A 16304-nucleotide genomic window follows, 5' to 3' on the forward strand; every position below is an offset into this window, starting at 1 on the left:
GGCCGAAAAAGCCCTGGCTCTAGTTGAGGCCAGCCTAACTTCTCTGTGGCCTGGGACCTTCAAGATGTTTTTATTTGAAGACCGTAAGTTTATCTGTGGGGCATACCAGGAGAGGCGGTCCCGTAGGTACAAGGGTCCTAGGCCGTATAGGGCTTTAAAGGTTAAAACCAGCACCTTAAACCTGATCCTGTACTCCACCGGGAGCCAGTGCAGCTGGTATAGCACCGGGTGAATGTGATCTCGCAGCGAAGACCCCGTAAGGAGTCTCGCTGCAGCATTCTGCACCCGCTGGAGTTTCTGCGTCAGTCTCAAGGTGCTTCTTCATGCAGTGCATAGTTAAACTATGGAGCTCGCTTCCATAGGATGCAGTGATGGCCACCACACTGGATGGATTAAAAAGAAGATTGGACAAATTCATGGTGGACAAGGCCATCCATGGCTACCGGCCATGACGGCTATGTTCTACCTCTACTTTCAGAGGCATAAATGCGTCTGAATAGCAGTTGCTAGAAACTGCAGGAGGGGAGAGGGTTCATGCGCTGAGGTCCTGCTTGTGAGCTTCCCACAGGCAACTGGTCAGCCACTGTGAGAACAGGATGCTGGACTGGGGTGGGCCATTGACCTGATCCAGCTGCCTCTGCTACCATGCACCTCCTAACACATTGCCCCAGGGGAACGTGGTGCTCAAGTTTCAACAGACGAAATGTTGCCCATCTCTGCTGTGAAATCTGAACTTTGATTGCTGATTAAGAGCCATAGTTTCCAAAGGGCCCTTTTCCTTTGCATGTCTGCCTTTGGAAACAGAGATCCATCTTTCAAGATCGCTCTGAGTGCAGTTTTCCTGCAGTCTCTTGTGGTTTTTCAAGTTCCTATAAAGAGTGGGACCTAAAGTCATTAATAATGGAACAAAAAGGCATTTACAAAAAGGCTTAGCAGGAGCCGCAAGACTCCTTATCTGCCATATGTTGCATTAGGGTTTTCAGAAATTTTGCGCAAAGGTTACAATTCTGTTTCTTTTCGTCTCTCTTCAAATGGTGTGGTGGGTTTTGGCAATTTTAGGATGCTTTAGGTTAGAAGTATCTACCTGTGGGAGATTTGAAATCAAACCTAACAATGCTATTTAGTATGTGAAAGGGTTACGGATCACAGAGTTCTAAATTGTTAGAGAAGGTTCAGTGGTGTTGCCTCTCCTCTCCTCCTGAGAGGAAGTAAGACTCATTTCCTGTTCCATTTCTCTCTCTCTCTCTCTCTCTCTCTCTCTCTCTCTCTCTCTCTCTTTCTGCAAGTGACAAAGACATGCCTAGGGTTGCTATACATCTGCATCTTTGCAGACATTACTGGCAAGTCAATTGAAAAATAACATTTTTTGTCATTTTTGTTAAAAAAAAAAAGCTCAACAACATTGGTTTTTTTCTTTAAAAAAAAGTTGAACAATTTCAGTAGTTGCCTCAACATTCTTTGATATATTTTTTCCACTAAGAGCATTTATCTGCATTTTCTTATTACTGATAAGAACAATGCACAACTGTAAGTAAAGTATATTTTAAACTTACTTCAGTGTGTAGTCTGTTTCTCGGCAGGAGGGGTAAAGGGAGCCAGTTGCCTGAGGTAGTTGGAATGCATTAAAAGAAGGTTTAAAAGCCTCTTCTTATGTTTCACTAAACCTGCCTAACAGTGGGATTTAAAGGATGCTACTGGGGCTCTTTATGCGCAAGTCCTGCATTTGTTAAAAGAGGCACCAGCCATTTTTCTTTTGTTTGCTAACCCACATATGTGGGTGTGTAGAGGATTAGCTATAACTGATCTATCCCTTTCCCTATTCCCTTTACCTTAAGGGAATCCCTTTCAGTGTTAACTTCTTTTCTGAAGAGCCTCTTGCATTTCAGCAATCAAACCCCTTTGCATGGCAAAAGATTGTGGGGAGCATTTTAGGGTATACAGTCAGTTAACTACAGACTTATAATATTGATATACACTGCCTAGCTTCCAGGCTGAGTTAGAATTTTCATTTGAAGCTTTAGTTAATGTAGACATTGAAGTAAAGTATGAGGGGATGAGAGAGGCTGGTCAAACCATAGGGCAGGCTTCCTCAACCCCGACCCTCCAGATGTTTTGAGACTACAATTCCCATCATCCCTGTGATAGGAATTTTATGGTCTTAGATATATGGTAATGTTCATAAGTGTACCAACCAAGCATGTACATGGACAGCACAGGAAGACCAACCTGGAACCATATTGATTCCTAAACTGAGTAAATGTATTCTCTACAAGGTCAAAGTGGGAAACCTCCCCATTGTCTCTTTCCTCATAAATCCTGTCTTAAGGGCACATTTAAGATATGAATAAGGTGTAAGCCTGTGACCTGGCCCAGGAACTAAGTATTTATCACTACAAAAGACTGGCCAGGCTCCCCAGGCAATCCAATCAAGTAACCTGCCAGACAGGAGATAAACAATGACAGGAGAAAAACAACATTCAAATTTCTGTTTTAGACCACCTTTTCTGTGGTGTATGTATGATGTTTCTGGGGGTGGTCTTGATCTACAGGGTGGCAATTTCAAAAGTCTTTATATGGCCTTGCACGCCATTTTTCTGGGTTCCTCTTCCTCTCCTGCGGGTAAGGGGAGCACCCTGTTGCAACAGATAAAGAAAGATCAAGCTTACAAGCTGCTTTGCTTCTCAATATTCTCTGGTTGGCCTCTGTTATTCTCTCCTACCAATAGGGAACCTATGTAAGGACTCTATATGGGCTCTTGGATACCCCATAAGGGAAAAGGGCAATTTTTGTTTACAACATCCCTGACCACTGGTCCTGCAAGCTAGGGATCATGGGAGTTGTAGGCCAAAAACATCTGGAGGGCTGAGGTTAAGCAAGCCTGCCATAGGACTTTTATAGTAGACCGTGAAAATGATGTCTTATATTTGCTTTCAGAGTCTTCAGGTCCAATAGATTTTTCAGATGGACAAGCCTCCACAACTTGTGAACAGAAATCTGTACCTTCTGAAATTAACATTGCAAAATTTTAATTTCAATGGGTACAAAATGATGGCTGACTGTTGCAGGTTGGGGGCTTATTAGTCACTTTACACAAGTGCCTCAGAGTGGCTTGCAAATAACAGTAAAATACACGGCAAAATATATGGAAGACAACGTAATTAGAGGCGCAATATGAGGCAATCAAACCATCAAAGCAGGTCTTGTTTTATATCATGCGTTTTAATAATACAAAAAGAAAAACAAGTTTTTGAAGGAAGATCCATCAAGTCCAGTATCTGGAAATCACAAACCGAAGGCACTGAGGCAACTGACCTCTCTTATTATTTGTGCTGAGCAACTGCTATTTAGAAACTGGAGTCACTTTCACACCATTCATTTAAACATGGCTTCCTGCAAAGAATCCTGGGAGCTGTAGTTTGTTAAGGGTGCTGAGAGATGTTAGGAGAGAGGCATTGACTGTTAAGCCACTCTGGGAATTGTAGCATTGTGGAACTCCTCCTGCTCTCCCTCTTTGGGAATCTTAAAAAGGCCAACCCTTCAGGCAACACCTTCAAATAGAGGACCGTCCTCTGTAAATTAGGACACATGCTCCATTCCTAGTGTTGATGGTACTGTTGATAAATGATGCATTTCAGAATTGGAATTTCCCCCCCCCCCCATTACACAGAGGGCTACAAATTTGGCAAAAGTAACCAATGAATTAAGACACTCTATACAACTAAATGATATAATAATAATAATAATAATAATAATAATAATAATAATAATTTATTTATATCCCGCCCTCCCCAGCTGGAGCTGGGCTCAGAGTGGCTAACAGCAATAAAAGTAACACAGCATTCTAAAATCAATTCAAAGTCAAATGGCAACCACTGGGCCAGAGTTCTACAAGGATCGGCAAAGGAGGGGGTCAGACTGCGCCTTGCAGAAAGATGTAAAGTCCCGCAGGGCCCTAGTCTCTTGTGGCAGAGCGTTCCACCAGATCGGGGCCACAGCCAAAAAAGCCCTGGCTCTGGTTGAGGCCAGCCTAACCTCTCTGTGGCCCGGGATCTCCAAGATGTTTTTATTTGAAGACTGTAAGGTCCTCCGTGGGACATATCAGGAGAGGCGGTCCCATAGGTACGAGGAGTCGTAGGCTGTATAGGGCTTTAAAGGTTAAAACCAGCACCTTAAACCTGATCCTGTACTCCACCGGGAGCCAGCACAGCTGGTATAGCACTGGGTGAATGTGATCCCGCAGCGAGGACCCTGTAAGGAGTCTCGCCATGGCATTCTGCACCCGCTAGAATTTCTGTAGCTGCAGCACCAATTAAAGGGCTTCAAAGGCTTCGTGTTTTCCAGAAAGAGCCTAGACATTGGATTAACAGGACTAGGAAAAAAGAAAGGTGTTGGAGGTTGTGCCACAATGGGAGAGGGCCCTTTGCTATGAGTATGGACTTCAATAACAACAACAACAATAAATCACAACATGGAAGATGACCTCATTCAAAGAGCTAAGGATCCTTCAAGAAGGATCATGGGTAAAATACCAATGCAATATGTCTCCCATTTGCTCAAAACTCTGTTCTGGCACAGGCATCTCTTTTACGCCTCTGGGGTAAGGAAATGACCACCCTGTCAGCTCGCACGATCTTACAGATGTCCCATCTGCGGGGAAGGACGTTTGCCTTAAATAGAAAGGCGGACAGATGCGAGACGGAGACGATGGTCAGCAGAGATACCAGCATGGTGAACAGCTTAAATGGGAACAGCTGGACGTAGGCCCCGTCCACCAGAGAGCATCCTGGGTAATGGATGACCGGGGGGATGTTCAGGGCAGGCTCCCCCGCCAAGAGGCGCAGGAGAAGGCCCAAGAAGAACCCGGCGGCGGAGCCGTAAGTGTTGGTGTTGCGAATGAAGAGGACGCAGCAGAGCTGGGGGAAGAGGAGAGCGTAGACGAGTTCTCCACTCAGAAACCAGAGGTCATAAATGGAATGGGAGTGAAAAGCTAGACCTGCAGACATAATCCCAAAGATCACCATGGACATTCTCATCGCCCATAGCACTTCTTCCTCTGATGCCTGGAAATAAAGAAATAGGTGTTTTATTATTGGTTTAGGTGCTATTACATTTCTTTGCCGCTGTGGAGGTAAGGGCCTGCCTGGGCTGAGGCACACCTCGCACCCGGCATGCCACAGTGTGCCCAGGAGCCTTGTGCCCACGATCCCTGAACTTGTGTCTCTTGGCAAACAAACAGGGTTTTTCCCCTGACCGTTTGTCCTCTCACAGATTTGGTTACTCGACATAACCCTTGGCTGGAGCATGGCCGGGGACGCAGATGTAATCAAGTATCGGGGAACATTTTAGGGAAACACCTGCTAACACGTGTACAGTGGTACCTCGGGTTAAGTACTTAATTCGTTCCGGAGGTCTGTACTTAACCTGAAACTGTTCTTAACCTGAAGCACCACTTTAGCTAATGGGGCCTCCCGCTGCCGCTGCACCGCCGCTGCACGATTTCTGTTCTCAACCTGAAGCAAAGTTCTTAACCTGAAGCACTATTTCTGGGTTAGCGGAGTATGTAACCTGTAGCGTATGTAACCTGAAGCATATGTAACCCAAGGTACCACTGTATTTGATAATGCTGGAAATATGCTTAGATGGAAATACGTCATGTTCAGAGTGGTTTCACTACTGATTCCAATTGTTGACTTCTGCTAATAAAAAGAGGCTCTGCAAAGTCGCTCTTCAGCTTGCTCACACACAGCTCCCTGCATCCAACCTCCTGCCGTTCTCCGTTATTCTTACAGCCGCCTTTCCTCCAAGGAATTCAAGTTGGTGTGCATGACACTCCTCCTCTCCATTTTACCTGTACAACAACCCTTTGAGGTAGGCTGGGGGCCAAGACGCAGCGACTGGCCCACCCAGGTCACCCAGGGAGCTTCATAGCTGAGTTCAGGTGGGCTGCTAGGTCCTAAACACAACTATACTAAGCTGAGTAACTTATACCAATATCACTTATTATTACAGTGGTACCTCAAGTTACAAACGCCTCAGGTTGCAAACGCTTCAGGTTACAAGCACTGCTAACCTGGAAGAGTTACCTCGAGTTGAGAACTTTGCCCCAGGATGAGAATGGAAATCATGTGCTGGCGGCACAGCGGCAGCAGGAGGCACCATTAGCGAAAGCACGCCTCTTGTTAAGAACAGTTTCAGGTTAAGAACGGACCTCCGGAACGAATTAAGTTCGTAACTAGAGGTACCACTGTATTATGATTTAAATTGTCTTTCTGGGATTTGGGGTGGCCTTGAACCCTGTTGTTACCAGTTCCTGGAAATTCCCAGGAATCCCTTAAATTAAGAATTTTATTTTGTTTTAAAAGAAAGGTCTCTGCGATATTCTTTCTGGTAAAGTCAACTGCTTACCACAAACCCCAAGAGCCATTTTAGCTAATGAGATAATGAGATGTGGAGCCTTGCAATATATTTTACGAAATATTACGAATCTATTTCCTGTGATCATTCTGAGTGGTGTAACTCTGTGTGGTGTAACTACTGGCTTCCTATTTTTAAATTTTATTATGTTCCAGTGCATATTTCTGTTGTGGCCTTTCAAGTTTCTCTCTTCTTATAGAGAGAACCTAGATTTGGCCTTGCATTTAACATTCAGTTTCTTTCGTTTTTTAATACAAATATCATGGTGTGGGGGGGGGGGGACAATTGACAGCATCAGAGCAGACATGGAGAAAGGATTTAACCTTTTCCTCCCCAGGTGCGGGAAAATCATGCTTCTGTTTTGCATTGGGAGGAAATTCCTGCTTAATTTTCTTTAATTTTATTTCATAAAAATGTATGCACTGCTTGATTGTATAAAAAAAAACCCTCAATGCAATTTATGAAAGGAATAAAACAATAAAACTGTTTGTAAAAACAGTTGCAAGCAACAATTAAATCAGTGTAGAGATTTTAAAAGCAGTGTAAGGTCGTCTCTGTGTGAGTATATTGTATTCAATTATGGGGTATCAGAGTTTTTAGGGGCTAACCAGGTTGGGATAGTTGGGATAGCAGGCTTGTTGGTTTTTGAATGTCTGATGTAGATTTTTTTCAATTTCGTTGTTCTGTATAGGACAATGGCAATAAAGATGATTGTATCGTAAAATCCATAATAAACTAAAAACAGATTAAAATACAAATCAACGTTCTACATATCTGGGTGGGCTTGTCAAAACAAAACAATTTTTTTTAGCAGGCACCAAAAATAATATAGTGAAGACACTTGGATCCCCCACAGACCTCCCTCCACCCGCTGGTGTCGATATTATTCGCAACAACTCACATTTTTCCTGAAGACTTTCCTGTATATGTTGTGAGCAAACAAGGTACCAGCAGAAAGCAAGGCAGAATCGCCCGAAGACATCACGGCAGCAGCCAGGGCGCCCAAGCCACCAAGGGCGACATACGTTGGGCACAGATGGTAGAGAACCAGTGGAAGAATAAGGGCAGATTCTCCTCTGTCGTTGGGACTGGGGAGGCCATAGGCAGTCTGATTCCAGTCTTAGAAAGGAAACAGAGAAGCGTCATGTACGTTAAAAGGTTTGATCATTTTTCAGGATGAGGGTTAAGGCATGCAAAGGAAGTCTTCCCTATCACTTTTACCAACAGGGAGAGTAGGCTAGGTTAGGAACAGCGTGTCGTTGAACGAAATGGGCTGTCCCTAAAATTCATCACACCCAAGGCGGCAACTTCTTTCTCCCCAGAAGAGTCAGGGAGGGTTCGCGGTCCTCGAGGTGGTGTTATGGAGCGTGCTAATCTTACCTGTGGAAGCAGCGACAGCCCCAATGACAACTGAAGGGATGGCCATGATGAAGCACCCCAGTCCAGAAAGGTAGGAGATGAGCCTTCCTTCGTTTGGAGAAGAAGCTGAGAGAACCCGCTGGAAATAGATTTGCCACGGGATACTCCCAAGAACCTGGAAGAGAAGCAGAAGGTTATGAACATATCGGTCAGCCTCCCATCACATACAGGCAGCCCCGAAGTCACTTCAGGAATGCAATCCAAGTGCTGTTAGGTCTTGTGGCCTTCTGTTCCAACTAAGTCTTGTTTGAGCGACAAAGGGCTCACTCCCAATTTTGCTGTGGTTCCAAGTGGTTTCCCTCTTGCCTTGTTTCTTCCCAAAGGAATCTATTCAGCAATAGATCAGAACAAATGGCAATCTCATGCCCTCCAACATTCCTCAGGTGAAAGTAGGGACATTTCTGACTCCCGAACAACTGAGCCTCCTTGACCAGCAGCCCATGTTTTGGTCCGTCCCCCCTGCAAAGCATTTCCTATCGGAAGAAGGGTGAGTGCCACCAACACTTCACAAATGGGAAGCAACACAAACAACCCTCCACCGTCCTGAGGAAAAAACTCCTCAATCCCGATTTTATTTACAAAAAGAAAACTGCAGAAATAAATGTTAGAAAGGGGCAATACTAGCCCGAGGGCCAAATCTTTAATTCCCCCACTCACTGTGGACCAAACTTGAGCACAGAGAAGGGCAGTTCAAAGTTATCAGTGTAACCAGTAATGGGGGCATTGCAGGAAGCCGCTTGGAAATCCGTTCTCAGATGTGACTCAGATTCAAATTGCACCTGTGAAGGGGTGTTTTTCCTCTGCAGGCATGGTATACATTTCCCCAGCTCATCCAATACAACTATTTCTACAGTCTGGCCAGAATGAAATAAAACAGCAAGCGCCACCAGCTTGCCCTCCATCTGCCTTGGGAGCAGTTCTTACCAAATATAAGAAGTCATCGAACCACCTTCCAAGATACTGCGCTTCCATTTTTCCAATCCAAGGTGCTTGGAAGACGTTGTGCGCAGCAGTGTAGGAAATGCTTTTCGTTGCAGGGTTCATGAGGGCGAAGGGGATACAAACCCACTTGTGGTAAAAAGAGAAACATCAGAATTATTTCCCCATCAGCCTTGAGCTCTGGTTTGCAAAATATGCTACCCACAAGTGAAAAGAGGAAAGTAAAATAAAATATCCACTCCTGCTCACCAAAATCCATCAAACAGAGGACAAAGGTGACTGATAGGTCGATAGCTGCTCACCCACAGACAATATTTGATCTTAAAAGCAGCTGGTTGCTGATGATTACTATAGAGAACTGGCTCCAATGTGCTTATAGAAGCTCCTGCTCACGCCGGAAGCTCCAGCAACACACATATAGAGAGAGCGCTCATTCACTTTGATGGTGCTCAGATTCACTGCAGGCAAAGATTACCCCCAGACTCATAATTTTGTCCTAGCATTTTGTACCCATCACAGCCTCGCAGAGACCGCAACCAAGCCCCATGTGTGTAGAACATAGTTATGGGTTTTTTAAAAAAATCACACCAACATTTCAAGTGAGTAGTAAAATAACAATATTGGGACTTACCAGGCTGACTGTTATAAAGATCAGCTGTATTACATCTGTATATGCAACTGAGTACAGGCCGCCTAATAAAGTATAGATTATAACCGTGCATGCAGAGATAATAATGACTAAAATGCCATGGATATCCAAAATGACCTGCATGGTTGCACCTGTAGAAAAAAGGACAATGTTAAGCTACAGCATGAAATTTAATGCGACACCATTTCCCTTACATCGTTATATTAGTGTGCAACACAAGTGAGAGAATTACTCCTTAAGAGATACAAGCATTAACATTGGGAGAGATGTTCTTCTAGACTAGATGTTTCCGCCCCCAACCAGATGCCCTCCAGTTGTTACTAGTCTACAGTTCCAATCACTGGACTGTGATCATTGACCAAACCATCTGGGGCTGATGGCCTTTGAACCCCGAAACATCTGGAGTGCCAGAGGTTGGGAAAGGCTGCTCTAGGCATTATGAACATTCCCAGATGTGGAGTTCAGTTCTGATTATTCCTCAGGGTGGGTATGAAGTAGGGTTGTTGCAGGACATGGCTGAGGAGGGGTTGTGGCCTGGGGAGAGTGCCAAGGGCCAGAGAGAGAGAGATCTAGAGGACCACATTGGGCTGCCTGTTCTGAGGTTCCTCATCCGACTTAGGGCAAATCACTCCATCTATCTTTCCCCAGTCGTAGACATTTGAATTGCATGAAGTGGAAATGTGGGCTGCACGGACTCATGGGCCGTAATTAAAGCAGTTCCTACTTTACTGAAACAAGCCTTCAGTCCTTAAGACAAGCAAGAGATGTTTAGTTACCTAAGGAAGCAAGAATAGCTGCAAACCAGAATATGTCCCCTATCAACGATGGAATAAACATGAGGCTTGCCATCACATTCCCATATGTTTCTTGGAGTGGATCCATCATTGTCACGTACTTCTTCGATCTCATTGGATTGACAAAGAAGAGCCCACCTGTTAAAAAGCAGTTGTATTGCAATTATTATTGTCATCTGGGCAGAAGCAATGTTTTTAGATACCCAAAATTTCGCCCCAGGAGCTAAGAGTGGCACACGTGGTTCCTCTTTCCCATTTTTTCCTTAACAACAATCCTGTAGCCTGAGAGAAGGTGACTGGTCTGAGATCACCTAGCAAGTTCCATAGCTGAGTGGAGGTTTGAACCGGGGTCTCCTCACACCTGGACCAGCCCTCTGACCTGTGAATAGTCATCACAGTGACCTTCAGAGATGGCTGGATGGCAAACTGTTGGGTTGCTAGGTCATGTGACTGAGCTGAAAGGAGTTTGAAATAGGGGGTGTCTCCTCCTCTGCCGGGCCTCTGCCATACCCCCGGAGCACCCCTTTTTGGGGATTTTCCTGGCTTCGGCTTCACAGGATCAGAGATGGAGGGTTTGCACTGAAGTATTTATGGCTGACCATAGATAGGGAAATTTAGTCCAGATTCAGCCCAAGATCCACCTATCCAGAAATCCCCTCATCCCAGCGGATCTTGTGTTTGGATTGCTCCTTGAGAGACTTTTCGTATGTGCGACAAGGGCAATTTGTGAGGAAACAATGTGAACCAAAGTCAGACTTCTGCAATCCCCTTGGACGAGGCTCTCATCATTTCCAGTACTGATTTTTATAGGATGGAATGCACTGGTACCTCGGGTTACATACGCTTCAGGTTACAGACGCTTCAGGTTACAGACTCCGCTAAACCGGAAATAGTACCTCAGGTTAAGAACTTTACCTCAGGATGAGAACAGAAATCGTGCAGCAGCGGGAGGCCCCATTAGCTATAGTGGTGCTTCAGGTTAAGAACAGTTTCAGGTTAAGAACGGACCTCCGGAACGAATTAAGTACTTAACCCAAGGTACCACCGTAGTTACATATTTAAGCTTTTTTTGAAAACTTTACCAATAAGGAGAGACAGAGCAAATCCCACTGGGGCCTGGACCCACAGGAGCCCTCTTGAAGGCAGGTAGACAATTTCAGCAGTGCCATTGATATATGCTCCTCCAACCCACGTGGCTGAAAGAAAGCAGGAAGAACACACTTAAACTTGGACATTCGCTCAAAATGGACATCCCAGCTACAAATAAATGCTGGGCTGGGCTGCCTTTAGCTCCAATTTCTATAAGGCCCTGAATAAGGGAAGGCCCATGTCTCAGTGATAGAATATTGACATTGCACTTAGGACATCTCAGGTCTCAATCCCTGGCAATGAAAACCTCTTTTGCAATATTTCTCTTTCAGACTGACGAGAGGTTTTATTTATGGATTGACTTTGGAAAAAGAAGTGGCTACATGAGAATATGCATACACAGCACCTTTGGTTGGTTGGATGATATTAGGATCAAAATATTTTAAAATTAAGGAAACTCTTGACACAATTAAGTCATTTAGAAAGATATGGAATATACAGTAATGCCAAATAAAAAAATAGATTTGATCCACGCTAAATTGACTTTGTGGGGGAATCCCATTTTTAAAATTGGGGAAAAGATAATAATAATAATAATAATAATAATAATAATAATAATAATATCTTTATTGTCATTGCCCCCTTCGGGGACAACGAAATTACTTGGCTGCTCCATAAAAACACTAATTAAACAATACAGTATAATACAGCAAGGGAGATTAGATGACTTTCAAAGTCCGGGCTTCCCATTCAGGGCCGAGATCGCTCTGGAGAAGAAGCTGTTCTTAAGACGGCTCGTTCTTGTCTTCATCGTCCTGTATCTCCGTCCCGACGGCAAGAGCTCGAAGAGACAGTGACCAGGATGCGATGGATCTTTTACTATGTCCAGTGCCTTCCTATGGCACCTTGTGGCATAAATCTGCTCTAAGGTGGAGAGTGGGCAGCCAACAATGCTCTCTGCTGCCTTAACAACCCTGCGCAACCCCATCCTGTCCTGGGTAGTACAGCTTCCATACCACACACATAAGCCATAAGTAAGCACGCTCTCAATGGCACAGTGATAAAAGGCAAGCAGCAGTTTCTGCGGAAGATGATTTTTCCTTAGTATTCTCAAAAAATACAGTCTCTGATGCGCCTTCTTCACAAGCCCCCTTGTGTTGACACTCCAGGGCAGATGGCATGTATGAAAAGATGGGATGGAAGTGGCATAATGACTTTGGATCAACCGATAGATGAGGAAGACAAATTTTATACGTTAAGTGTTTTAAGTGATAATTATCAATCGTCAGATGCATTCCAATACAGTGGTACCCCGCAAGACGAATGCCTCGGAAGACGACAAACTCGCAAGACGAAAGAGTTTTTCATTTTCTGAGGTGCTTCGCAAGACGGATTTCCCTAAGGGCTTGCTTCGCTAGACGAAACGGCCCTGCCTCTCATGTCATGGCGACGCGCACTGCACGCACGCACGCTCGCTTCCCCGCTCCTCCGGCTCCCTCCCACCTTCCCGCTGACGGTTGGTGCCTTGCGCCGCTGCCCACCCCCCTTGCGCGCTCCCCTCAGAGAGCCGTTGCCGCCAGCGCCTCTCTCTCCCTCTCTCCCTCAGGTGAAGAGGATGGTGGCGGTTCCACCGAGTCGCGCTCCTGAGCCCTGCCGCCCTCCAGCAGCCGTGTCGCACAGTGGCCACAACGCGCGGGTGAGTCTGAGGTACCGGCTGCGGCAGCTGTCCTGCTTCTCCCCGCCCCTCCCCGCCGTTGTCAGTGTTTAAATGCAGTGGTGCTTCGCAAGACGAAAAAACTCGTAGAACGGAAAAACTCGCGGAACGAATTAAATTCGTCTTGCGAGGCACCACTGTAGCAATATCTGCAGCTACAATGCCTTGTAACAAAGAACAACACCCCCATCTCTCCTCCCTCCCCTTCTATTTCCCCCCAATTGCAAGAGGTCCATGACAAAAACGTCTCTCGCTGCATGTAAACAAACTGAGAAAAAGACTCTATGAATTGAAAGTGCAGACAAAAGATGTACCATACTTTCCCGTCTATAAGACGCCCCTAGGTATAAGACGTCCCCTATTTTGGGGGACTCAGATTTAAGAAAATGGGGGGAGATGGCCCCATGCATAAGACTCCCCCTAATTTTTGACATTATTTTTTAGGGGGGGAAACTAGTCTTATACATGGTAAAATACTATACTTTCCCCTGTTGGTTTGTTTCGTAGCACAATAAAATCTTTAATAAAAACTAATTAAAAATTTAAAAAACAGTGTTTGCATTGGCTGCTTTTTCAGCCTCAGAGACACCAGATCTTTTGAAACAAAAAAAACAAAACGGCAATTACATTTTATAGATATTTGTTATTAATAAATAAGTTTGAAATGCAGACTGTAAGAAACAACTGGAAAAAAGATTTGGATGTTCCTATAGACCAGGTAGACAGTGTGACAGTGTTTTAGTTTCCATAGCAAAGGCACCAATGGATCTTAAACTAAGGCTTACACAACAGAAAATAATATTTAGAATCTATTGGACTCCATTAGTTTTGCATAGAAAAGGACTGTTGAACGCAGCTCCTTGTTGGAGGATAATGCCTCTTGGAAACATGGTGTTCTTACAGTGTCCTATTCCCACTGAGTTTTGGGTGAAAGTTTTGAACTGTGTAAATGCAACTGTATGGAAAAACTTAAAATATTCAGAGGGAAATATTCTTTTGAATTATACACTTAATATATGGAAGTTGACAAGTGGACAGACAACAAAAATTGATTCTCTGTGTTCTAAGTATGCCCAAAAGACAGATATTGATGAATTGGAAAAACAAAAATCTGGTCCTCTTTAATCAATGGATTGAAGACATGACAGCACTCATAACATATGAACGGATTGCATTTATAGATGCAGGCTTTGTTTGGATAAATATATTGATTTTTGGAACAAGTGTATACAGAATATAGCAGGTTATTAATCATATAAGATACATATATAAAATTTTGTATAAATGAAAAACTTTAAAATATTGATTAATAAAAATAAGTTTGGAAAGCAAGTGCTTTAATTTTTTTAAAAAACTGCTATATTAGTCTATATTGCACCTTCTTATTTCTCTCCCCCCTTTATTTTGTATAACTGGGGAAAAAACCTTTGAAATATAAATAAATAAATAAGCTTGGGAAAGAAGTGCTTTCAAATAAATCAGCCGCAAAAAAATTTCTAGTTCAGTAGTTCAGTGGTAGAATACTCCCTTTGCATTCAAAAGGTCTCATGTTTCATCTCCAACATCTCCCCATTAACGCTGGGAAAGAGCACGGCCATAAAAACACACACACAAACTAATACCCAAACACAAAAACTCTGACTTCCCCCTTCTGAATTTTGGCATTTTCCCGGGCCACTTAATCACCCAGCCACATTTCTTGACCCTGCCTAGATATCAGGTTAGTTCCTTTTAAAAATTGGCAATCCTGTGTCATGACAAAGCCCATCTATAACATCATGATGCCTCACACCATGAGTCATTAGAACTGTAAGTTGGAAGGGACCGCAAGGATCATATAATCCAACCCCTTGCAATGCAGGAATCTCAACTAAAGCATCTATGACAGATGGCCACCCAACCTCTGCTTAGAAACCTCCAAGGAAGGAGAGTCCACAACCTCCTTGGTTTTGGGGAAATTGGTACTTACCGGTAGCGGTGAACAGTCCAAGGCAAAAACCCATTTTCCTGTTTCCCACCATGGCCACTTCACTGGGCTTCCTGCTTTTCAGCTTCTTGGCTTTCCAGGAAGCCCATATTCCAGTTGCTAAAGTAACAACATAAAAGGCAACCAGGGCCACCAAGCCGCTTGTGCTCAAAGCCATCTCCTCCAGCTATCAGGAGCTGTGAGTTTCTAGCAGTGGAGCCACGTTCAAGCAGCAAAACGCCTGTGTCTTGTCGGACGAACCTTCTGCAAACTCTTCCACTGGCGAACTGTTGCTATCTGAAGGACTAACTTGGGGTGTGCGCAAAGTGGGAGCAGAGCAGTTTATGACGTTGGAGTAGGACCCCGCCTATCTGTCTCTCAACAGACTAAACAATCTCTGCTTGCGTGTCCTTAAATACCGGGGGGAAAGGAGAGATTAATGGAACAAACAAAAAATATCCAGCATAGGCATTGTGGATTCCAAGTGAAGTCTTGGAGCAGCGGTTCTTAAAGGGTGATGCATATCACACTGGATGGCAAGCGTGGCAGGAAGATTCAAGAACTTTTAAACATGTCAGTGTACAGCACAGAATACTATCAAGTTCAGAAAATAGAAAAGTTTCTTTGAATTGATGAGGAGATGTGAGTGTCTCAGAATAGACCTAACATACTGTATTTTTCAGTGTATAACACACCCATGTGTATAAGACACCCCCTCTTTTTGGGGACTCCAAATTGAGAAAATGGGGGGAAATTGCCCAGAATTGTTGAGGTTTTTTTGGGGGGTGCTGAAAGCCGCTCACCCACAGGACCACCACAGCCAATCACGCACACATCGACGAAGCCACCAATCTTTGGCACACAAGCAGAAAGCAAGCGCCAATCACTGGCCCTATAGCCGCAGCAGCCAATAGCCTGCAGAACTTGCCGCACCAGCCAATCACCCGCAAATACGCCGCTGACAATCTCCTGCTTGCGGCAGCCACCAAATGCCCGTCCCACCTCTCCACTACCCATGTATAAGAGGACCCAAAATTTTTAGCATAATTTTGAAATAAAATAACCTCGTCTTATACACGGAAAAATACGGTAAAGGAGTTTACCTGGCAAAAGCAAGCTCGTTGAGTTTGTAGGCATACTTAAGGTACATTTTATGCAAGAGGCTGGTTTGCAATTATATTTTGGGAGTGATTTGTGTCCTTGTGCAGCTGCACTGTGCTATACTTTCTGGATGCCCCATGATCATATTATAAAGTAGTTGTGTTCTGTGTTAGTTGTGGTGGCAAGGTGGTAGTGCAGGGGCGACAGCGGGGGCAGGGA

General features: G+C 44.4%; 1 protein-coding gene across 1 annotated transcript; it reads right to left on the reverse strand.

Annotated features, from left to right (window-relative positions):
• Positions 1–4347: 4347 nt before the first annotated feature.
• Positions 4348–15162, reverse strand: LOC310676958 (high-affinity choline transporter 1-like; the record flags this gene model as incomplete). Its single annotated transcript, XM_083439166.1, has 8 exons — positions 4348–5060; positions 7316–7533; positions 7795–7948; positions 8758–8901; positions 9404–9552; positions 10198–10353; positions 11298–11411; positions 14988–15162. 8 exons carry the CDS (start codon positions 15160–15162, stop codon positions 4554–4556), a joined length of 1617 nt encoding a protein of 538 aa, XP_083295292.1. The 3' UTR covers positions 4348–4553.
• Between the last annotated feature and the right edge of the window lie 1142 nt (positions 15163–16304).

This window comes from Podarcis tiliguerta (assembly GCF_965153285.1).
Source record: "Podarcis tiliguerta genome assembly, chromosome: 4".
NCBI classification, from domain to species: Eukaryota; Metazoa; Chordata; class Lepidosauria; order Squamata; family Lacertidae; genus Podarcis; species Podarcis tiliguerta.